Below are 25,007 nucleotides of genomic sequence, written 5' to 3'. Positions count from 1 at the left end.
TAGCAGATTGAGATTAACCTGATTTGTTCCACAGAAGTTATGCAATGTATGTAGAGCCATGATTTCCTGATCAGTACCCTGATAACCTGCATCTGAGCACGTGACATGAGGATGGTGGATTTATTTATATAACAGCAAACCCCCCCCCCCCCCCCCCCCCAAACAAACCAAGGTGAAACAACAACATTCATTTTACTCAAGCATTTTACAAACAGCAGAGACGGGGAGATGATGTTCATTATGGCGCCTTTGAAGACCCTCAAGGTCACCAAACAAACAACAAAACATAAAACATAAAAACATAAGGAAACATAAGCAAAATGAAAAATAAAAAACAAATATGAAAGCTAAAAAAGGTAAAAATAGACTAAAACAGAATGCAATTCTGAATAGATGGGTTTTAAGGAGCAATTTAAAAGTGGAGAGAGAGTTTGTAGTTTGGAGATCTGGTGCAAGTGCATCCAAAGTCTCAGGGCAGAACAACTAAAGGCTCTGAATCCCATGATAGTCAGGTGAGCAGGTGGAACAGACAGAAGGGAAGCTGAAGAAGAGCGGAGTGTACAAGGGGGTGAGTACGTATAGATAAAATCAGATAAATATGGGGAGTGAGGTTATGAAGTGCCTTGAAAGTAATAAGCAGAAACTGGAAGCCAGTGGAGCTGTTTAAGATCTATGTTCAGTAGATCTAATTCTGGATATAAAGCAATGAGTTGTATTTTGAACTAACTGCAGTTAATGTTGAAATTTATGAGGTACACCATAGAGAAGAGAATTACAGTAATCTGTAATGTGACAAGAGCATTGACAAGTATGGTGGTACTGTTTGGAGCCAGTGAAGGACAAAAGTGGTTAATATTACAATGATGAAAATATTATTTATATGTGCTTTAAGGGAAAGGGTGTCGAGGATGACTCCAAGACTCTTAACCTCTTAAGCCCCAATGCCTAGGACAGAGCCTTGGAGTACGCCGGAGTTAACTGGAGTAGATAGTGAACTGTGAGTGAGTAATTGAACAAACTGTGAACGGGGAGAGATACGAGGTAAACCAGGTGAGTGCTGTACAACTGATGCCAATAGATGTTAGTCTATGAAGAAAGATGTGGTGGGTGATAGTATCAAAAGCTTCTATAAGGTCAAGAAGAATAAGGATAGTGATGATAGAGATAGAGATAGATGATAGCGTCAGCTGCAGCAGAAGATCATTAGAGATTTTTACTAGATTCTGTACCATGAAATGAGCAGAAGCCAGACTGAAACTGTTCGTACAAGTTATTTCCAGCATGGTGTCTATGAACCTGTGCAGCTACTATCTTTTCGAGAATTTTGGCTTGTAAAAGTACATTTGAAAGTGGCCTGAAATTATTTAAATTGGAAGGGTCACAGCTGAAGTTACAGGCATTCAGAATTTAAAGGGAAAAGGGACATTTCCAAGACTTGATTACGCACAGGAAAAAATGCCCAGTGTACCTACGTGTAGGGGTATTCTTATTAAAATATTCAAAATACAAACATTTTTAGGTGTGTAAATAAAGTTAAAACATTTCTGTTGTTCAATACCAAAGAAATTTCAGCTGACAGATGGTGCAAAAAATGTGCCACATGCCAAAACGTTGGCTATTCATTAACAGTGCTGTAATCTTTCACTGCTTCACTCCAGAAGCATAAATCTTTGCACAGATAATGTTCATATGTGGATTACTGGTTTTCTGGAGTTAAATGTCTACTGAAGCACATTTTCAGAATGGTTATATGCAATAAAATCCAAAAATAAATTACACTCTCAAGTGTTAGCTCTATTTATACCAAGATTGTTTATACAGAGTGTGTAATTGCAGAGAAAAACTCTTGAACATAGTATTTTCGAGCAGGAAGCTCAGAAAGCCCTTTGGTGCTTAAAGATGCTCTCTACGGAGAAGAGATAGAAATCTCTTTTGGAAGATCAGCCTCTGACTGGCCAGTCGTCACACAGAAAAGTGATTTTCTTCTTTCTTTTTCATAGCATATACACCCATAAATGTCTGTATGCACTCATTCAGTGTCTCCTGCGGCGGATTGCAGGAGCTCCAGCATGAGATGTCGTGTGGTCACATTTATGAAGTGCTGTTTTCAGTGACCTGCTCTCTGACTTGTTTTGATTTCTCTTACATTGGAGAAACCAAACAGCCACTTCACAAGTGCATGGCACAACATAGAAGAGCCACCTCCACAGGACAAGACTCAGCTGTCCATCTGCATCTTAAGGATAAAGGACACTCTTTCGAGGATGCCAATGTTCACATTTTGGACAGAGAGGACAGATGGTTTGAAAGAGGAGTGAAAGAAGCCATCTATGTCCACTGTGAGTGACCATCTTTGAACAGAGGCGGTGGTTTATGACACCAACTCTCTGCCATCTATAATCCAGTTTTGAGATCCCTTCCCAGACGCCTTAACGCCCACTCACATCCTGGGCCATCTGATCTCAGGAATTCGCATGATAAGGTGGGGCCAGGTTTCACAATGAACTCACCCGAAACTCTGGCTGATTGGGACCCACACCCAGTTTCACACCTTGGCTCTGGCGATTAGAGGATCATCAGGGGGTCCTTTTGTCCCTCTGTGGGGGGACACTCCCACTAGGTTTATATCTGGGACTCTCCACCATTTGACCTTAGAACTGAAGAAGCTTCTCGGATGAGAGGTGAAACGTCTTCAAGTAACTTAAAGAAGTCCAGATGCTTTTCTTTGCAAGCTCCTTTGACTACGATGACCTGGATGACTGAGAACCTTCACAGACATTTTGATTTCTGTCCTGTTCTTCTGACTGTGCGTTTGCAATGATTAAAAAATACTTGTTGAGCACCAGTCAGCTTGTATGTGATGCACATGTGTACTAATGTGTGTTTTTGGCATTTATGAGCAGTCTGTAGGTGAGGGTGAGAGAGTCTCACCTGTGCGTGGATTCAGAGGGCAAGCATCCCAAATATCATCCAAAGTGGGCATGTTGGGTTGAGGGGTGGCTCTTAAAGTGACTTGCAGTCTAAAGCTCTTTGATTGGTCAGTGAGAGTAGAACCCTGAAGCCCTCAAGCCCATTTGTGCTTCGGTTATATGTGTTTCTTGGTATTTATGGTCAGTCTCAGAGTCTTAGGACCATTTTCCTCTCAGATGAACTGGATGCTGCGTTTGCTACATCAAACTGTTTGAACAAATCAGGAAAACAGCAAAGACAAAAAAGTTTGAATTTGATTGATACCATTATTTTTCTTCTTCCATGTTTGGATCCTTCTGTTTGCACTTACTGTGCAGTCAGTCAGGGGGCTTCTCCAGGCTGGAGTTACTGATAGTAACCATTGAAATAACTATAGCCACAACGCAGTGTGTGAACAGTGTCTCAGAGTAAGTCTATCAGGTGTGAGGTCTGAACACTCAAGCTTGGACAAATGCCACTGAAAAACACCTCTGTCAGTTTCTCCTCAGACTGCAGGAGGAAAATCATTCCTGAACAGGTTACAGCCTGCCCTGATCCAAACTACACAAGGTTTGGAGCTGACCTCACCTGCATGTTAAACGCAGGTAGGCTGATGGTCTGATACTACAGAGAAAACTATTACAGCAATGAAAATGAGTCATTTAATTGGCCTGAACACCTTAATAACCCAGCACATGGGGCGGCCGAGACTCACTCACCAAGACTGACAGGAGGAACAATCTCCGCCCTCTGCACATGCCCCGCCTCATATAAGTCAACCTGTTTCCACTGAGATCTGTGGTGATTTATGTAATAGTTTTCATTGTTGTTGTTTTTTTTGTTTGTTTCAAAGAGTTGACAGCGATGAACGAACATCAGACACAATCAGAAGCTGAGAAGTGAAGTCGCTGTTTTTTTCTCTACAGGTGACAATGAGCAGAAAGGTAGGGACGGCTCTCCTCTGTGTGTGTGTGTGTGTGTGTGTGTGTGTGTGTGTGTGTGTGTGTGTGTGTGTGAATTCGGTCTTTGTGGTAAATCTTAATACCAGCTCATTAAACCATTAAATATAATGAAATTACTTTGAAATGCAATGAGAAAAAGATTCAGATTTTTGTGTAACTCTCACAGAAACTTGAACCTGAAGCCTGTGAAACAAAAATGTATTTATTTCTACTGAAACACAGAAAATAAAACTGTGGTTAGGACTTATTCTTTTATACAAACAGAATATATTTCAAGTTACACAGAGCTCAAACTGACTAAGATAAGAAAAGGTTACTGAAACCTTACTGAGGCCCACACAAGTGTCTGAGTGTTTGTGGGTGAGATACTGAACTTGAAATCTTCCATCAGAGAGAGAGAGTGTGTGTGTGAACGTGTTAAAGACTGAACACTAAAATGTTTTCAGGTGATACAGAAAAAGAAATAAACTGCTGGGATTAAAAATTGTGTGAATAATGAGATTTAAAATTCCATCACATGTACTGACAATCAGCATCACACATGAGATATGTCATTTGATTAAAAAAAACTTAATTTAATTTAATCTTGGTTTCTCTGAAACATTTTGTATATTTTAAATAATCCGAATGTTACACAGAGTTTATTGGTCATTTCACATAAATCATAATGCACAGAAAATAATTGGGTTGGATGGTTGGTTGGTTGATCAGCTTTGTGATTTGGGGGAGTTTTTTAAATGTCCGCCTACTAATGGTAACTGTTTTCACATTTTAAACTATTCAGATTTAGTAGACTCTTCCTGTTTATTAATCACATTAGAAAGTTAAGAAATAATAGATAATCAATAATAATAATCACTGTAAACCAGCCAAAGTAAAACTAGGTCTTTGGTAAATGTGATCTAGGAGCTTGTATGCACCAGGTCCAAGCAGTTATGGTGTTATTTTTATGCCACTATTCGGAGCGCACGTGAAAAACATTTGAGCGCACGTTAAAAAAAATTTGCAGGTGCAAGTGTTGCATTTTGAGGAGAAATTTATTTTGAGCGAAGAAAAGCTAAATTTGAGTGAACAAAATTCATTGCTGTGTGCAAAAAATGTATTTCAGTGTTTGCTATTATCCACACATACACAATAGCAGCGCCTCTCGCTCAGTTTTTGTATTTGCGCTTGCATACAATGTGTTGCTTGCACTCTCAACATTTCTGTCTGTGCACGTTCAACTCTTTCTGTACACTGTTATATTTGTGCCACAAAACCAGCCAATCAGTTGTTTTGGTCTCCAATCAGCTCAAAATGACGAAATGCAATATTCCAGAATCCATTTCGTCCAAAACTCAAACGAGGCAGTGGCAGAAAAACACAGAGTGGCGGAGTTTGAAATATTACTCTTTCTGGGTCACAAAATAAACTTTTAAGATATTTTCATGCGAGAATGGTGCTGTGTAAACTTCAAATATCTGCTCGATTTATCAAGACATCACATATTTGCATAAGTGCTCTCTAAGTGCTCTAACATTTTGTTAGAGCACTTATGCTCTAACATTTTGTTAGAGCACTTATAGCGGTGTACAGAAAGAGTTGAGCGCGCACAGGCAGAAATGTTGAGAGTGCAAGCAACACATTGCGAGCAAGCGCAAATACAAAAACTGAGTGAGAGGCGCTGCTATTGTGTATGTGTGGATAATAGCAAACACTGAAATACATTTTTTGCACACAGCAATGAATTTTGTTCACTCAAATTTAGCTTTTCTTCACTCAAAATAAATTTCTCCTCAAAATGCAACACTTGCACCTGCAAATTTTTTTTTTTATGTGCGCTCAGAATAGTGGCACAAAAATAACGCCATAAGCAGTCCCCTCTTCAGTGCAACAGTGAGGAAATAAAGCTGTTGTGTAAGACGGTTTGGGTTTTGGCACTGATTAAATAATGTAATGTGCTTTTGTTTTTGTTTTTGCTTTTCATCTTTCATTTTGTTTCATGGGAAGATGTTATGCAGTTTGACCTGTTAGGTTGATGCTCTGAGTTCTTCAGAATCACAACCAGTCAAACAGGATCCATTTGTAAGCTTAATGCTGTATGTCAGAATAGAGGTGAGAATTTAAGGGTGCAAGACTGAATGACAATAGACACTGACATTTATGTGATGTGATGGATTTGCATACATAATGACAGTCATGACATCAAACACTGTGAAACAGGGACAGTTTCAAACATTTAGATATTTCTAGAGTGTTGATTCTTTGACTGGTAATTCTCATTTAGCTCATGGATATCACAATCCCTGAATACATCTGTTTATTGCAGCAATGGACTGTGACTTTTACAGGAAGGCAAGCAAATGTGACACTTTGTTTAACTGGCAATAATTCAATAATGCAACGTATTCTATAAAAACATGTTTGTATGTACTCTGCTTAACAAATTTATTAGAGCACCACCCAGTATAAGGTTTGTGCCACATCTGCTCTAAATGATCAGTACAGGTAATTACTAAATCATTTATATTTCTTTAATGGTTAATCCAGCAGTATGTGCAAGCAAGCTCTTTAATGGAAATTATATTTTTTTGCTAAAAGTTGATTTTTCAACTGTTTTACAAATAAAAGCAGAAAAAAAGAAGGAAATGATTACTTTTGGATTAAGATCAAGATCCAGACGTTTGTGATATATATACACAATGCAAAACACAGTACTGCCTGTGGGAAACTGAGGGAAATTTAAAACTGGTGGTTAAGGGTAGGCGTAAATTTAGTAAAATTATAATTCACATTGGCAGTAATGACACCAGTTACGTCAATCCGAGGTCACTAAAATCAATATTGAATTGGTGCGGTGGCCTTTATAGATAATTGGGAAACTTTCTGGAGGAAACGTGGTTTTGTTAGGAGAGACTGCATCCATTCCACTTTGGATGGAGCAGCTCTCATTTCTAGAAATCTGGCCAAATTTATTAAGCCCCACAAAATGTTAGCAACATCCCACAAGAACCCAAAGAGGAGAGTCCTAGCCTCTAGCCCTGCCAGTGTAGCAGAAATGATGACGGATGATGATGGCAGCAGCAGCCGTTCTTCTCTGCGTGAGTAGCTTAATGTTGTTTGTGTGTAATTTACGTTGAGTAAGCTAACCACGTTATTACATTAATGCATGTAAGTGAACTAGCAAACATCATCATAGCTACATGCGGCTGTCTTCTTGTTTGATGGCAGATACTCCCTTCACCCTGGCCAAAAAGGCTAAAATGACCAAAGAAAAAGTGGAAAACAGTTAAACATGAGAGGTTTTTGGACAAAGTTTGTGTTTTTTCCATTTTTTAAGCACTGCTTCCGCAAAGAGTGATACCATATATGCCCTATAGCTGCAGAAAAGGCTAACATTGTTATCTTTTTTACAAAAAACATAGCTGAACATGAGAGGTTTTTGGACCAATTTTGTGTTCTCCATTCTTTAAGCACCAGTTTGAGCACCGTTTAAGCACCGGCACCGTTTCAAAAGTACCGATTTGGCACCGGTATCGGATAAAACCTAAACGATACCCATCCCTAATGCTGAAGATATCTACCTATTCGGAACCATGATAACAGGGTTCTTGCTGATCGGAGCTGGCTTGGCCCTGGCTTATCGGAGAATTAAAAAAGCGGAACCGGCTGTTTATACACCCCCCAAGGCTGCCCGCTGGGATTGAAACGATGGGAGGAGGCGCGACTTCTCAGAACGGGCTCATTGAGAGCAGCATGGTTAAGACCTTGGAGATGCTTACAGCTGCTGTGAATACTCAGAATAACACCTCTGAGCGTATATTGGATTACATCAAGGAGAGGCCTGCTCAGAATAACACCTTTGAGCGAAAGTTGGATTACATCGTGGAACAGCTCACTGCAGTCGTGAGTTCTCAGAATCGGTTCTCTGAGCAAAAGAATGACAACACCACGGAACGCAAGTTTGATAACGTCATGGGGAAGCTCGCGGTTCTCCAATGGGAGATTGAGAGACCAGTGTCGGAGTGTTAAAGAACAGCTTTGAAATTTTCATGAGTTGTTGCAAAAGAAAAATACCATCATAATCTGGCTACCCCTTCGGCACCAGCAGTGGGCTCAAGGCTGTAGCTGAACAAAAACTCCCTGATAACGACTGTGTTGAGTCTGTTCCTTCCCATTCCATGCAAGGCCACCTGGGTTGGCTGGAAGACTGTTTACTTAGCCTGGCAGGGCGAAGGACACTGTCTCAGCTGAACTATGGACACGCACACACATACATATACTGATACTGATAAGCACTCACTGACGCATCACCCTCCCTACCCCGGATCCAACGCCACCTCCAACGCTTACCTCCCTTCTGATGTGGACATCGGGTCAGCTGGAGGCGCAGTCGAAGATTGCAGCGGTCCCAGATCACATGTACACACTGGAACACTTTCCCATGTTGCTTGTCTGTGTTTATTGTACTATGGTGTGTTGATATCTGTGCATTCCTGTATTATCCTTTTGTGTTACACATTTTGATGTTTTTTTCCTCGCTACCTAGCCTGACCTGTCTCCCCAATGTGATGTTTGTGTATTGTATGTACGGTCGGCAAGGTCTGTCATCTCGGTTGTGTCATCTCTCATCATCATCTCTAATCACACTTTAGATCTTGTTTTAACATATGGCATAGAAGCTGAACATTTAGCAATGTTTCCTGAAAATCCTCTCTCCTCTTATTATTTCCTGATAACATTTAAATTTACAATAATCGATTACACAGCAGTGGAGAGTAGACTTCATCACAGTAGATGTCTTTCTGAAAGTGCTGTAACTAAGTTTAAGAATATAATGCACCCACTGTTAGCATCTTCTATGCCCTGTACCAATATAGAGCAGAGCAGCTACCTGAACGCTACTCCAACAGAGGCTGTTTATCTTGTTAATAATTTAGCCTCCTCACTACGTATGACTCAAATCAGAAGTACTTGACTTCCTGGTATAATTCTCAAATGTACAATTTAAAAGATCATCCTTCAGTCTGGAAATATTATGTCTGAGCATCCGGTGTGTTTGTGGAGTGGACCCAATTGTAGACATGAAACGGAATCTTAACAAAAAATGGGCTGTTTACTTGGCCGAAAAACATGAATATAAAAAAGGGCAAAATGGACGCGGACAAAACAAAAAACCTAAACTGGGAAAAGCTAGACTGTGTAAACTATGAAAAACAACACATTAGCATGATTCTGAGCAGGAGTACAAGAGTAACTCTGACAAAAAAAACTGTGAACATGAATCTTGATATAACTTGAACAGAATTATGAGGTACCCAGAATCTGACCTGACATGGACGGAGGAAAACAGAAGCACCAACAACAAACAGAGGGAGACAGAGGACCTAAATACACAGGAGGGTAATGAGGGAAGTGGAAATACCTGCGGAGACACAGCTGACACAAATAATCATGACACCAAAGGGAAAAGTAAAACTAAGCACATTAAACATAGAAACAAGACTTTCAAAATAAAACAGAAAACCTGGAGAGACATGAACTGGAACACAGAAGTTTGAGACAAGAGACAAAGAGAGGCAGCGAGAGAGGGAGAGGGACACAGAGGAGAGAGACACAAGAGGAACCTACATAGACGAGGAGAGAACACATGACACATAGGAAAAGACTCAAACACCGAAACATAGGAGAAACATAAACTAGACTAAACTCAACTAAATCCTAACTAATAATAACCACACAAGAACTTAACATATTTCCAATATAACCAAAGGAATCAAAAAATACAAAATAAACTTAAAACGCTGGGTCACAGACAAAGCCCCTAACAGGAAATAGTTTGTTGCTCGGTAAAAAATTCCTCCTTTATGGAGCACTTTTTTGCTAGAACATCTTACTATTCATCGCTGATTGAAGAAAATAAGATCCAGCCTAGGTTTCTCTTCAGCACTGTAGCCAGCCTGACAAAAAGTCAGAGTGAAAAGAAAATTACTCATAATCATTTCACAGACATAACATTATCTATAGCTACTTTCAGTACCACTGATATTCCTTTTCTCCAATTGATCTTTCTGAGTTAACTTCAGTAATTACTTCCTCCAAACCATCAACGTGTCTTTTAGACCCCATTCCTATAAGACTGCTCAAAGAAGTCCTACCATTGATTAATGCTTCAGTCTTAAATATGATCAATCTATGTCTAATAATCGGCTATGTACCACGCTGGCAGTAGTTAAACCATTACTTAAAAAGCCATCTCTAGACCCAGTGGTCTTAGCTAATTAAAGGCCAGTCTCTAGCCTTCCTTTCATCTCAAAAATTCTTGAAATAGTTTCAGTCAGATTTCAGAGCCCATCACAGTACAGAAACTGCTTTAGTGAAGATTCTAAAGGATGTTTTTATGGCCTCTGACAGTGGAATCATCTCTGTGCTTATCCTGGTAGACCTCAGTGCAGCGTTCAATATGGTTGGCCATATAATCAATACTGTTGACTGCTATTAGAGCGAGTAGAGCATGCTGTAGGTATTACAGGTACTACGCTGCAGTAGTTTGTATCATATCTATCTAATAGACTCCAATTTGATCATGTAAATGGAGAGTCCTCTTCACACACTAAGGTTAATTATGGAGTTCAACAGGGTTGAGTGCTAGGATCCATTCTGTTTACACTATACATGCATAGCATACATTTTCACTGCTATGCAGATGACACCCAACTTGATCTATCCATGAAGCCAGATAACTCACACCAATTAGTTAAACTGCATCAGTGTCTTAAAGACATAAAGACCTGGGTGGCCTCTAACTTTCTACTTCTAAATTAAGATAAAACGAGGTTATTGCACTAGGCCCTGAAAATCTTAGATATATGGTATCTAACCAGATTTTTACTCTGGATGGCATTACCTTAGCCTCCAGTAGCACTGTGAGGAAACTTGGAGTCATTTTTGACCAGGATATGTCCTTCAATGCACATATTAAACAAATATGTAGGACTGCTTTCTTCCATTTATGCAATATCTCTAAAATTAGAAATATCCTGTCTCAGTGACACTGAAAAACTAGTTCATGCATTTATTACTTCTAGGTTGGACTACTAAAAAGAATGTCTGACTATGAAATGCACGATTTATTAAAAGAAACTGCTTTGGCTATAATGTCATTGACAAACACAGAGGGAGAAGTATTCCTCTGTATTTGAGTTAAAAAGAGATTATGTTCAAATGAATGTTCATTTGAAAATGAGCTAATGATAAAGTTGATTAATGACGTCAATTTGGATAAACTGAATGAAACATGAAGTATATTCAGAATCAGAATACTTTATTAATTCTGATTCTGATATTACAATTCAATTACATATGAATATACTATACTATGTTTCATTCAGTTTATCCAATTTAACTTCATCATTCATCAACTTTATCATTAGCTCATTTTCAAATGAACATTCATTTTAACATAATCTCTTTTGTGATGAAATTATTAACATTTCTATGTTAAGTACAACATAGAAAAGAAGAACATGTATTGAAGTGAAAATTTAAAGTTGAAACGTTTGAAACTTTTCTTTAAACCATGTACATGGAAAAGTCAGACAGATAGAGGATGATAAGGTGCAGCTGGAAATCGGGTGATTTAATGTGATGATCTGATATCACCCGTGGGATCAACTGCTGCCCAAACTTTGAACCTGCAAATCACCTTGAACCTGCCAAAAAATCACCATTTTTTGGCTTTTTCTGTTCTCATTTTTGCCATGTTAGATCGTAGATTCAAGAAGATTTGGATTTTCAATGTTTTCCTGCTGGCTTACAACTTCCAAGAATTTCCTCTGATTCCCTTTTGGGTAAAACCTTCAGAAGATTTGGAATTCCACTGTATTCCTGGGAGATTGAATTTCCAGTGGATTGACAGAGGGTTTCTTCTAATATTTGACAACATAGCAAGTCCAAGTTAGGATTTCTGATTCATGGTGGAAAGAATCTGTGCTAAACCCTCACTCTCCTTCTTTAGATATCTGCAGGTTTGGCATCACACATTTGTTTCTGAAGTATTTCTGCTGGTCCTTCCTTGTGACACCTGAGAGTTTCCTTTTCTTGTCCCCTTTAAAAGGGACAACAAGTTTATAGTCAACTTTTATTTTGTAATTTTTATGGAGTCCTGATGCTACTTACCTTTAGTTTGAACAAAGTAGTAATATAAAAAAGAATAATTACAGCTGCAGTGAATCACCCCAGCAATTATAGAACTGTTTCAGACGTGCGATTTTCTTTGATTTTGGCAGGGAAACATGATGTCAAATTCAACACGTGAAGAGCTGCTCCTGAGAGCACTGAAAGATCTGGGAGACAACGAGTTAAAAGAGTTCAAGTGGTACCTGCAAAAGTCTGACGTCCTGGAACGCTTCCCAATAATCCCAAAGAGCAGACTAGATAAGGCAGACAGGCCAGACACAGTGGATCAGATGCTGCAAACATACTGTGAAAACGTGCTTGAGGTCACCAAAAAGGTTTTGAGGAAGCTAGATAGGAATGACCTTGTGCAGATTTTAATTGACCCAAATGCAGAACCTGAAGCAGGTAAGTCATTGAATGATTAACACTCATATGAGAATGATTCCTGGTATGAGGTGCACTTTGTGATGACCATAATTCAGACAGAAAATGTATCTTATTACATTTTCAGTTTGTTATGAACCATGGCATAGAGATGGACTTGATAATTTCAGATGCTGTTCTTTACCTTAATACACAGATGGTAGATCTGAGACGATAGCAAGAAATGGCAATAGTGGGTTTGCGAGGTGAAAAGAATAATAAAGAATAGGACCTATTAATTGCTTTGATATGAAATGTACTTACCACACTCATGGACATGACAGTTATATTTTAATGTTGATGAACAAAACCGCTACAGAAATTTGGGTAATTACTGTTTTTTGCTAAGAACCTGTCCTTGCCATCCTAACCATATTCTGCTTATTTTCCATTGACAACTATCACAATTACATAAATGTACCTTATTTTTTCACAACTGACATTTACTCACATCTACTCTTACCATTTCACTGTTTATTTAGAGGGTTTTGCTGAGTTCCAGAAAAACCTCAAATCCAACCTGATGAAAAAGTTTCAGGAATCAGCTGAAAAACTTAAAAAAGGAGGTAAATCTAAGCTTCAAAATGAGACCTACACAGAGGTCTGCTTCAAAATAGAAAACAGCCAAGAGGTCAACAAGGAACATGAGATCAGACTAATTGAAAAAGCACACAGGAAACCAGACAGACCAGAAACAAGACTTCGATGTGAAGACATCTTCAAAGCTTCACCCATTAAAGACAAACCAATCAGAACAGTGCTGACAAAGGGAGTGGCTGGCATTGGGAAAACAGTCTCAACACAGAAGTTCACTCTGGACTGGGCTAAAGACAAAGCCAACCAGGACATCCACTTAACATTTCTATTCACTTTCAGAGAGGTGAATGTACTGGAAGACAAAAAGTTCAGTTTGGTGGAACTTGTGAATCATTTTTTTACTAAAAACAAAGAAGCAGGAATCTGCAGCTTTGAAGGGTTTAAGGTTGTGTTCATCTTTGATGGTCTGGATGAGTGTCGGTTTCCTCTGGACTTCCACAAAACTGCGATCCTGACTGATGCTACAGAATCCACCTCAGTCAGTGTGCTGCTGACAAATCTCATCCGGGGGGATCTGCTTCCCTCTGCTCGCCTTTGGATAACCACACGGCCTGCAGCAGCCAATCAGATCCCTTCTGAGTATGTAAACATTGTGACAGAAGTTATGGGGTTCACTGATGCTCAAAAACTAGACTACTTCAGAAAGAAATTCAGAGATGAGAAGCTTATTGGCAGAATGATCTCTCATATCAAAACTTCACAGAGCTTAAACATCATGTGCCACATTCCAGTCTTCTGCTGCATCACTGCTACAGTTCTGGAGGATATGTTGAAAACTAAAGATAAAGATGAGCTGCCCAAGACCCTGACTGAGATGTACATCCACCTTTTGATATCTCAAGCCAAAGTTAAGAAGGTCAAGCATCAGGGAGGAACTGATGCTGATCCACAGTGGAATCAAGCAAGCAAGGAGATGATTCTGTCTTTGGGAAAACTGGCTTTTGAGCAGCTACAGAAAGCCAACCTGATCTTTTATGAATCAGACTTGAAAGACTGTGGCATCAATGTCACAAGTGCCTCAGTATATGCAGGACTTTTTACAGAGATATTTAAAGAGGAGAGAGTGTTGCGCCAGGACAAAGTGTTTTCTTTTATCCACCTGAGTGTTCAGGAGTTTCTGGCTGCTCTGTATGTCCATATGACCTTTTTCAGCTCTGGACTCAATCTGCTGGACGAACTCCAACAATCATCCTGGATTTCTAGACTTTCAAGAAGTAAATCTAATCTCCACCAGAGGGCCGTGGACAAGGCCTTACAGAGCCCAAATGGACACCTGGACTTGTTCCTCCGTTTCCTTCTGGGTCTTTCACTGGAGACCAATCAGATTCTCTTACAAGGCCTACTGAGAAAGACAGGAAGTAGCTCACAGGAAACAGTCCAGTACATCAAGGAAAGGCTTGATGATGGTCTCCCTTCTGAGAAAAGCATCAATTTGTTTCACTGTTTGAATGAAGTGAATGATCATTCTCTATTGGAGGACATCCAAAAGTCATTGAGTTCAGGAAATCTTTACACGAATGATCTATTTCCATCTCAGTGGTCAGCTCTAGTCTTCATATTATTATCATCAGAAAATCTGGATGTCTTTGACCTGAAGAAATATTCAGCTTCAGAGGAGGTTCTTCTGAAGCTACTGCCTGTGGTTAAAGCCTCCAACAAAGCTTTGTAAGTGCTGTGATATCTATTAAAAGTCATTGGTTAGCTACTATTGATACTCATATGATGATTTTAAAATATGTTTTCAATGGTTTTCTCTGTTGTTGTTTAATTTTGCAGGTTGAGTTCTTGTAACCTGTCAGAGAAAAGTGTAAAAATTCTGTCTCCAGTGCTCAGCTCCCAGTCCTCTTGTCTGAGAGAGCTGGACCTGAGCAACAACAACCTGGAGGATTCAGGAGTGAAGATGCTTTCTACCATACTGGAGGGTCCACATTGTCAACTGGAAACTCTCAGGTCAGGAATGTTAGTGTTGGCTGATGCTCGTCTATGTTTCGCGGCATATTTTATTCTTAGTCTTGGTAAATTTAATTACTATTCAAATTTCTTCTTGATTGCAACATACAGTGTTGCATACATGTCTTAATTTCTCTTTGGTTTTGTGGGCTATTGTTTTAGTTTTAGTTTAGTTTTTTACTATTAGTTAAATATTTGAGATCATCAAACACATTTTTATATCAGACAAAGCTAAAAAGATCTGCAGGTTTTTAAATGCTAATTGAATTTATTAAGGTAAAAAAAACTATCCAGACTTAACTGGCCTTATGGGAAAAAGTGTCAATCTGTAGTTGATGTTGATTTGCATCAATTCTGTCTGTCTTTTTGTGCTAATTTAAAAATCATTGTTATTTTAACATGTCTAATGGTTTGTTTATAAACAGGCTGATTGGCTGTAACTTGTCATGGAGAAGCTGCGAAACTCTTTCTACAGTTATCAGCACACAGTCCTTAAATCTAAAAGAACTGGATGTGAGCAACAATGACCTGCAGGATTCAGGAGTACAACTTTTATCTGCTGGACTGGAGAGTAATCACTGTGTACTTCAAACTCTTAGGTCAGGACTCCACAGTTTCCTCATTTATAAATGATGAAGTGACATTACATATTACTTTATGATTTTTATCATCAAATTGGACAACTTTCATGTAGTTTTATTTCATTTCTTTGATTGATTTGATTTATTAATAATGTAACTGGACTTACTTGTGGAGTACAGTGGTATACAAAGGTACTATCTGCTATCTTTTTCATTTTCTTATTTGTGTCATTTTCAAATATCTGTTACCTAAATTTGTAAGGAAGTTTGTAACTTCAGAAAAAAATAACTGACTCAATTTCAGGCTATCAGGCTGTCAAGTCACAGAACAAGGCTGTGCTGCTCTGGCCTCAGCTCTGAGTTCAAACCCTTCCCATCTGAGAGAATTGGACCTGAGCTACAATCATCCAGGAGACCAAGGCGTGACTCTCCTTTCTTTTGGCCTGAAGGATAGACAATGCCAATTGGAAACACTCAGGTACGAACAGAAAATTAGCAGCCTACTAATTACTAATTAAAATACTTTTGAATATTAATCATATAATTAAACCTCTGAGGTTTCACTCAATATTGGTGATGACTTCTTGCTCCAAATGCTGCCCTTATATTTTGGAGATAAGTAAACAGGATTTATTTGGAAAAAATATAAATAGTTATTTAAACATGTCAGTGCATCATGGGTAATATGCTTTGGCAAAAAGGAAAGTTTTAAGCCTAATCTTAAAAGTAGAGAAAGTGTCTACCTCCTGAATCCAAACTGGAAGCTGGTTCCACAGAATAGGGGCCTGAAACCTGAATGCTCTGCCTCCCATTCTACTTTTAAATACTCTAGGAACAAGAAGTAAGATCTTGTATGTGAAGAGAAGGATTTTAAATACAATTCTTGATTTAAAAGAAAGCCAACGAAGAGAGGGAGTATGAGAGAAATATGGTCTCTCTTTCTAGAGGCCATAAGAAGATCATTTGTAGCCTTCACTAATACAAACAAAAATGAGATAACACGGAGTATGGAATACAATGAATTTTAATATTGAACTTTAATACTACTACTACTACTAACAACAACAACAACAACAACAACAACAACAACAACAATAATAATAATAATAATAATAATAAGCAACAAATATATAAAATATAGAAGCAACATTGAAATTAAAGCTGCAAGCAGCGTTATGAGGGCCCTCACACCCCAGCGCATCGAGCCATGCCCACCACCTACACCAAGCATTTCCGATCTGATGTCACATTGATGGAATTCATGCGTAGAACCACCAGCTAAAATTTCATTTCGTTCAATGATAATTATAGTCATCCCACTGGGTGGCGCTCTAACCATTACTGATAAATTGCTTGTCAAATATTTCCGAGCTTGACTCTTGACTCATGCCTGTGAAATTTGGGAGAGATTGGATATTGTGTTTTTGAGTGACAGCAGATTACTGCTTTTTGGCGAGTGATTGAAACTCCACGTGCCGCCATGACCACCCCGTTTCCCTAAACGTAAAAAGCTTCGCAATTTAACATCACAAAGGTCTTTAGATTCCCTGCACTGGAGATCATCTCGATCTGATTAAAATTCCTTGGAGGAGTTTGTCAAAGTACGAGGCCTGAAAAGAGGGGAAAATGTCGCCAAAATTACACATTAATTTTAAAATGGCTGACTTCACATGGCTGATCACATAACAAGAAAGTCTTCATCACATTGGAGGTGTGGGCCAAATTTCAAGAGTTCTTGAGCTTTCTAAGCCCCTCAAATGTCCAAGCATTTCACTACATATCGTACTGTGTATGACTGTGTACGTGACAAATAAAATAAAATTTGAATTTGAAATGCCACTTCATCTTTCATGGTGAACCACCTTGCCACCAGGGTGCGCCATTAAGTTTAAACTCACAATTGTCTCACTGAAGCATCATGAGGGACTGATGTTAATATTCACCGCTTTTGAGGTGGACCTGATGAACCTGTGAAAACCAGTATATAGGGATGGGTATCGAAACCCGGTTCTTGTTGAGAACCGGTTCCCACTGTTTCAATTCCTTGGAATTGTTTGCCATTTTTGCAAACGATTCCCTTATCAATTCTAGTCGCCCCGAATGACATCACCACATTGCGGAGTGTCATTTACTAAGTGGCTCAAACGCTCAAAAGTTTGGTTATACTTTACGAGAACGGTTAGATAGTAGATATTTCATTTAAGGGAGGAAACACTACGAATATGCAAAAGCATTTGCTCACAAAACACGCGATGACCTTAAATGAATGTCGTGTTTTTAATTCTGCTCCGGACTCATGAATCTCAACCCAGCAGCAGCGGTAACGTTTGTATGTCCTCTCCCGTTAATTCGGCAGGTAAATAATCAACTAACAGTGCATATTATGTTAGCGCGATCTGCCTTATTACAAAACCTGCCATTACTGTGCGCTGCATTTAGGTGACCATGATGAGAGAGACAGACAGAAGCTGTGTCCCAAAACGTCGGCTGCATCCTCCGGAGGACCTGGCCTTCGCAGTCTACGTGGGCTCAGTGTTGCCAACTTAGCGACTTTGTCGCTATATTTAGCGAGTTTTCAGACCCCCTTAGCGACTTTTTTTCTAAAAAAGCGACAAATCTGGTGACTTTTTCTGTTATTATTGGAGACTTATTTATGACGACTTTTTGACGTGAAAACGCTCTTTTCACGCTCTTACTCTCAACAAGCAGCGGTGCTGCCTTGGACACCTCGCCCGTGCCAAAGCACTCCCAGGCGGAGTATAGTCCTCCCCCAGCTGCTATCAGGGCAGGAGACATTCACACCTGTGCGTCCCAACTGCAAATGAATTGCGCATGAGCGAAGCCGCTGCTCCCGCACTGACTGTAACGCAGTCATGCTGTTTTGTGGATCACAAGGTTTAAAACTACTTATAAACACACACACTCACACACAAAGTAACTCCACCAGAGTGCCAATTTCGGGTCACTTTTGCTGGTCCAGGCCCGGATAAAGGAGCAGGGTTGGAATTGTGACATTAAAAAACAATAATTGCTAAAAGAAATTTAATTTGTAGTTCTAAATAAATTCTAACTAGGATGTTTTTTACTCACTTTATGTGTCTTCCACGATGTTATTTCTCTCTCCAACAACGTAGGTTACAATTACATTAGCATGACCAATTATGCAAATTAGGCGATGACATCATTTGGCGACTTCTAGCAACTTTTAGGACAGCCAATAGCGATTTTCCTTACTGAGGAGTTGGCAACACTGCGTGGGCTGGGTCCTTCGAAGACTGAGAAGGCCGGAAGTGTGAGGCTGTGAAACAGAACGGTCTAGCCTTCAGATTTGCGTCACCGCTGTCTCGGTGGAGTTTAATAAACTCGGCCGTCTGCTCGTTGCTATCTAAAATATAACAGGACACTGGCGTAAATTCTCGACCGTCTGACACTTCTGTTTAATCAGTTTTCTGTTTGATGTTTATTCAGCTGTGTGAAAATCCCGGAGGAACACACCAGATAGATTAATAACATTTTATTTTATTTAATCTAATAATCTAATAACTTTGATCTCAGCCAAAACGATTTACTCCGGAACAAATAAAACACTGAAAAAAAGACAAACAATTACATTTTTAAGTTATCCGAGTGACTTATATATCATGTTTAACCTGAGTAGCGAAAGAGCTGGGATCTGAAAACGACAAAGCCACGATTCCGCTGCTCTCTCCGGCTCGAGTGACCACTGAACCCCCCGCTTGCTATCCAGTGGGTGGCTAACAGACGTCTCTAAAAACGTCGGCGCACTTTTGCAAATATGCAATGTCTTGATAAACCAAGCAGATATTTGAAATTTACACAGCTTCTTTCTCGCCTGAAAATATGTTAAAAGTTTATTTTGTGACCCAGAAAGATTAATAAGAGTAATTTTAAAACTTAGTAGCGGCTGCCATTATTGGCAGCTGAAATTTGGCTGGGCCGCGCTATGAATTCTGGGATATGGTGGGCCATGAAGGATACACCCGACCCATCCTTCAAATTCGGGGAAATGAAGGACGCATTTGTCGGCCACATTTGAAGGAGTCGACGAATTGGTTGGCTCAGATGCTGGCAGTTCTCGCTGCAGTCTACCGTTAGCGTCTCCTTTCAGGCCAGTATATACGAATGTCACCGAGCAGTGTCTAAGTTTGTGGTAAAAGGCTTGCACCCATTTGCCACAGCAGATGCCCTCGATTTTCGGTAAGTGAATGTGTTTAATTGTAGGCAGGGAAATTACTGGATATTCTTGTGTAATTGCTACAGAATAATTTATGTTACACTTTGTTATTGCTACAGAAGAATATTTATTTTATTATTTTACATTTACAATTTTTTTTCCTGGGGACCCCGTGACACCCCATTGAAGAACGATAGGCTGGATCTCTTAAGGATCTCTTAAGATCTCACTGTTGGGTTTGTAAGGCCATGTTACTCCTAAATTTCTATCTTGTTCAAAGAGAAGATATAAAACAAAGTTCTAAGCTAATTGACCTTAGTGTTCTCCTTTTTAAAAAATAAAGAATCGATAAGAGAATCGATAAAGAATCGAATCGTTAAACAGAATCGAAAATGGAATCGGAATCTTGAAAATTTTATCAATACCCATCCCTACCAGTATATCAAAGTATAAGACATGACATTTCCTGTTCCCACTAGGTGGTGCTCTGTGTATTCCTAACAATGGGCATATCAATCTATTCAGGGCAGGTCTGTCATCATGCCTGTAATGTCTGGTACTGATCAGACTGGATTTCTTTGAGTTATACTAATTTGTTTCTTCATGGCGAGACATCAGTGTTCGCCATGCTGCTGGGGTCACACCCTTTCCTGAAGATGCACACATTTCAATGTATTGCCAACTCCTTAAGGCTTTCCTGGAGAAATATGAGGCTGCACACGTCACCCACCACAAAATCAGTATATCAAAGTATAAAACAGGACATTTCCTGTTCCCACTAGGTGGGGCTCTCCCTGATGTCAAATATGGCTATTGAAATATGTTCAGGGGTGAAGCCTTATCATATGTGTGTACTTCGGTCAAGATTGGACAATGTATGACAGAATGAGAGAGGCAGTAAGATTTTCATGGCGAATCATCGAAATTCACTGTGGCGCCACGGCCATACGATTTCCCAAAAACTCAAAAGCTCCGCAATTTCACATGGCCCAGGTGTGTAGTTGATACTGACCAAATATGAAGCTTATACAATCAAATCCCAAGGAGGAGTTCGCAAAAGTACAAGCCCTGGAAATGGCAAAATGGGAGCCAAAATATCACCTTCAATCCAAAATGGCGGACTTCCTGTTGGGTTTGCATCAATGGGCCCACTGACTTTTTTGTTTGTGTCAGCATGATACACATGTGGGCCAAATTTGATTCATGTAGCTTAAACTGTGTGTTCGTAGGACTGCATTTAACAACGCATAGGTGGCGCTCCAGAGCCATTTTCCAATGCTCATATGTAAAACCATAAAAATACAAAATTTTTCACCAGACCTGACACGTGTGCAAAATTTCAAGAGTTTTTGAGCATGTTAAAGCCCTCAAAAGGCATTTGTTTTGCCTGAATAATAATAAGAAACGTAACAGATACAATGGTATGGAATGCCAGGACTGCCATAATGAATTAATTAAATACACCATTAAATAATTAATTAAATGTGGCAATAATTAATTAAAATTGGAATTAATTAATTAAATAAATAGTTATGACACATGTAATTAATTAATTATTGACACATTTAATTAATTATTTATGTATTTCACATTTTAATTAATTATTGACACATTTAATTAATTAATTATTGACACATTTAATTAATTAATTATTGACACATTTAATTAATTATTTTTGTATTTCACATTTTAATTAATTATTGAAACATTTAATTAATTATTGACACATTTAATTAATTATTTAATGATATATTTATTTATTTCATTTTGGCAGTCCTGGCGCCTGGCTCTCATCATGAAATAATTTTATCTGTCAGCCTCACCCATCAAACTCAGGGGGCAGGGTTAACGCTGCTCATGCAGCTTCTCTAACATTTGATTGGTTGCCGTGCAAAGTAAGTCAAAACAGGTCGATCCTAGATAATTGATTGCTTGTGTAGACTTGGGGCAGCCAGGTATCCCAGAATGCAGATCAAATCACAGGCAGCAATGGTGGTGGTGTAGCTTTAAAATACCCCGTTTTTCTGTCACCAGCTACACTTTTAACAGTGTTTTAGCCGCGAATGTCGCGACGTATGTCTGGTCAGGTTGTCAACATAGAACATGTTTGCAAAAGTGCTCAGATGTTTTCAGAGATTTCACTAGCTCTGCTAACAATTAGCATGCAGAGTGCACCGAGGGGGTTACGTTAACCGGTTTGTTTACATTCCACTCTCCGTGTTCCACATGTTGCATTCGCAGATTCTCATTTTCACCGAACGATCGTCTCTTTCCGCCTGGTCTTGTGTCTCTGTGCTTCTGTAACATAAAGAACGAGCTGACATTTTTCTCACGAAACCAGCGATCAGCTCAACAGACCCTCAGTTTACCTGCATGCATCCTCCTCCTCCTCATCTGTCAGCTGTTTAACACCTGCTGCTAATTCAAGAAACACGCCTACGTTACCTGGTGATAGTCACAGTTTAACTGGGCAGCTGGTACTCGATATAAAGCAATGTCAGCGCATTTTTCTGCACAAGATAAGTAAATATAGTGTTTTCCCCGAGCGCAGAGCTGCTGGAGCTTGTTTCCTTACAGAGCACTTTATAGGCGAACAGCTTCATCAGCGGCTGATGTCCAATCACCGGCACACAGCTTTGAAACCTCAGCTGAGTTTTAGCTCTCAGTGGTTAAACGCTGGACTTCATTCACTCAGGTTCTGTCTGTCGGGTCACGTTTACTTCGCTGTTTTATTTACAACTGAGCAAATCGGTTTGGCTGAGGTTAAAGTTACGTTTCATAACTGCATAGTTTCACAGACGTTTAATGGTTCACTGGCACATGTGTTAGACTGAACTATCATCTAAATATCATCTGTTTTTTAATAGTTATTCAACTGTATTCTAAGCACCAGCTGTCTGTTAGAATGTGATTTTTTTCTCTCTCTCTGTTGGCAGACGTATAAAAATGCGCAGGAAAATCTGACGTGCATGGCAAACTTCACCGACAATATTTAGGGAGGAATAAACACACATCAAACATAAATGAACCATTTGCCTGTCTCCATAATTGAGAGCATTTTCTCTTCTTATGTCAACACTCTCTCTCTCTCTCTCTCTTTTTTTTTTTTTGCTTTTTCGGTCATGTTATGTTTACCTGTCAAAGGCTTGTTACAAACTATGAAACACATCGTGCAGACTTCTGGATGTTAGAAGAAAACTAATACTGCTCATGAAGGAGACTAAAGGCAGGAAGGTGTCCTTTAAAACTAAACATGTTAATAGGACCTCCCTATTTATATCATAGTTTATGATATAGCACGTGTATTTCAGTAATAGCCTGCTGAGGCCACTATACGTGCTGGCCTCATATCAAATGTGAAGGCAGACTGAGTCTATGTTTGACGTTTTTTATATCTAATCTTCCTTTTCAAACATTTAAACAGCAGCGAGTCTGCAGCTGAGGGAATACAAACTCAAATTGTCGGAACAGGTTTGCTCATTTCTTGGATTCATTTGGTGATTTATTAAATGTATAACTGTTATTCTAATCTGCTGCTGAGTCTCTTACACTTTTCTTTATGCTGTATATTTTCACGTCTCTGGAATAGTTGGAAGTTAGATAGTCAGCTGGGAAACTTTGTGTTAACTCATGGAGCTGAGGATATCGTGGATATGCTGACCTCGCTGCGTGGTGTACAGAGCGAGGTCAGCATGATTAATATTCACAATAAAAATATTAGCCGAACATCATGAAGTCTGTATGTGTTTCATAGTGTCGAACAACCTTTGTACAGTTAAAGCCAGCAGTTACTACATGACGGAAACACCAACGTTATCTCTTTTATGCGTTTATACACAGGTCACGCTGATTACTGAACAAAAACCCAAAGATCAGATGTTAAACAGATTTATTTGCTCTCTCTCCTCCTTAAACATGTTTTTAATGTTAGTTATAATTCAGAATTGGCGACTGAAACATGTAGGACACATAAGAATAGGGCTGAACGATATATCGCATTTGCGATAATATCGCGACATGATCAAGTGCAATTTTCTAACCGCAAAGGCTGCGATTATACTCTGGACATGTCCAAATTCATGGGCTGCATCCTCCTGAGGCCGCATTTGTAGACCGATTACGTCACAGCGACGCGCCGAAGGCTGTCCAAATTACTACCATATCCCAGAATTCATAGCGCGGCCCAGCCAAACTCCAGTTTCCAGCAATGGCGGCCGCTACTAAGTTTTAAAATTACTCATACTAATCTTTCTGGGTCACAAAATAAACTTTTAACATATTTTCAGGTGAGAAAGTAGTTGTGTAAACATCAAATATCTGCTCGGTTTATCAAGATATCCCATATTTGCAAAAGTGCTTCGACGTTTTCAGAGGCGTCTGCTACCCACCAGCTCGACAGCTAGCCGGGAGCTCGAGGGTTACTGATGCGGCCGAGAACGGCACAACTCCCGGCACATCATTTTCAGATCACCGCGGAGTTTCGCTGCTCGGGTTAAACGTAATATATAAGTCACTTAGATAACCTAAAAATGTTATTGTTGGGCTTTTTTCAGTGTTTTGTTTGTTCGTGAGTAAATCGGTTTGGCTGAGATTAAAGTTATTAGATTAGATTAGATAAAATAAAACTTTATTAATCCCCCGGGTGGGTTCCTCCTTGGTTTTCACACAGCTGACTAAACGTCAAACAGAAAACTTATTAAACAGAAGTATGAGACAGTCGAGAATTTACACCAGTGTCTGGTTATATTTTAGATAGCAAGAAGCAGACGGCCAAGTTTATTAAACTCCACCGAGACAGCGGTGACGCTAATCAGAACTAGCCTTCTGATTAGCTAATCAGAAGGCTAGACCGTCCAATTTCACGCCTTTAAATTTTAAAGGCGTGTTTGTGTGTGTGTTTATACAATTGCTATTATGTTTGCACTTTATGTGTAATGTTACTGACTGCAGAGATCAGTAAGATGTGTGTATTTTTTATTTATTAGTTTTATTTATTTAATATTATTTTTTAATTGAATGACTGTCTAGTAGTTCACAGATATCGAAAAACTGAGTGTGGTAAAGCCACTGATTTTTTTTATGTATATTTCTGCAATCTGCACATTGTACTGACTTTCATTTTAATGTTTACACCAGTTCCTTGTCAGCACTTTATGCTCAGATGTTTGTAAGCTAAAAATAAACTATTGTGTA

At 39.2% G+C, this 25,007-nt stretch overlaps 1 protein-coding gene across 1 annotated transcript in view; it reads left to right on the top strand.

Moving 5' to 3' along the window:
• Nucleotides 1-3,808: 3,808 nt before the first annotated feature.
• Nucleotides 3,809-25,007, top strand: part of LOC146652892 (NACHT, LRR and PYD domains-containing protein 3-like) — a 29,570-nt gene continuing 8,371 nt past the window's right edge. Inside the window, exons 1-6 of the mRNA XM_085381395.1 lie at nt 3,809-3,893; nt 12,179-12,473; nt 12,974-14,753; nt 14,865-15,038; nt 15,464-15,637; nt 15,924-16,097. Coding sequence (XP_085237521.1) covers nt 3,882-3,893; nt 12,179-12,473; nt 12,974-14,753; nt 14,865-15,038; nt 15,464-15,637; nt 15,924-16,097 — 2,609 coding nt within the window. The 5' untranslated portion in view covers nt 3,809-3,881. The remainder of the gene's footprint in view (nt 3,894-12,178; nt 12,474-12,973; nt 14,754-14,864; nt 15,039-15,463; nt 15,638-15,923; nt 16,098-25,007) is intronic.

The sequence above is a fragment of the Rhamphochromis longiceps genome, linkage group LG15 (genome assembly GCF_057381845.1).
Source record: "Rhamphochromis longiceps isolate RC_006_pf linkage group LG15, R_longiceps_female_GT1.1, whole genome shotgun sequence".
Taxonomy (NCBI): domain Eukaryota; kingdom Metazoa; phylum Chordata; class Actinopteri; order Cichliformes; family Cichlidae; genus Rhamphochromis; species Rhamphochromis longiceps.
This window is presented reverse-complemented; position numbering and strand designations above follow the sequence as displayed.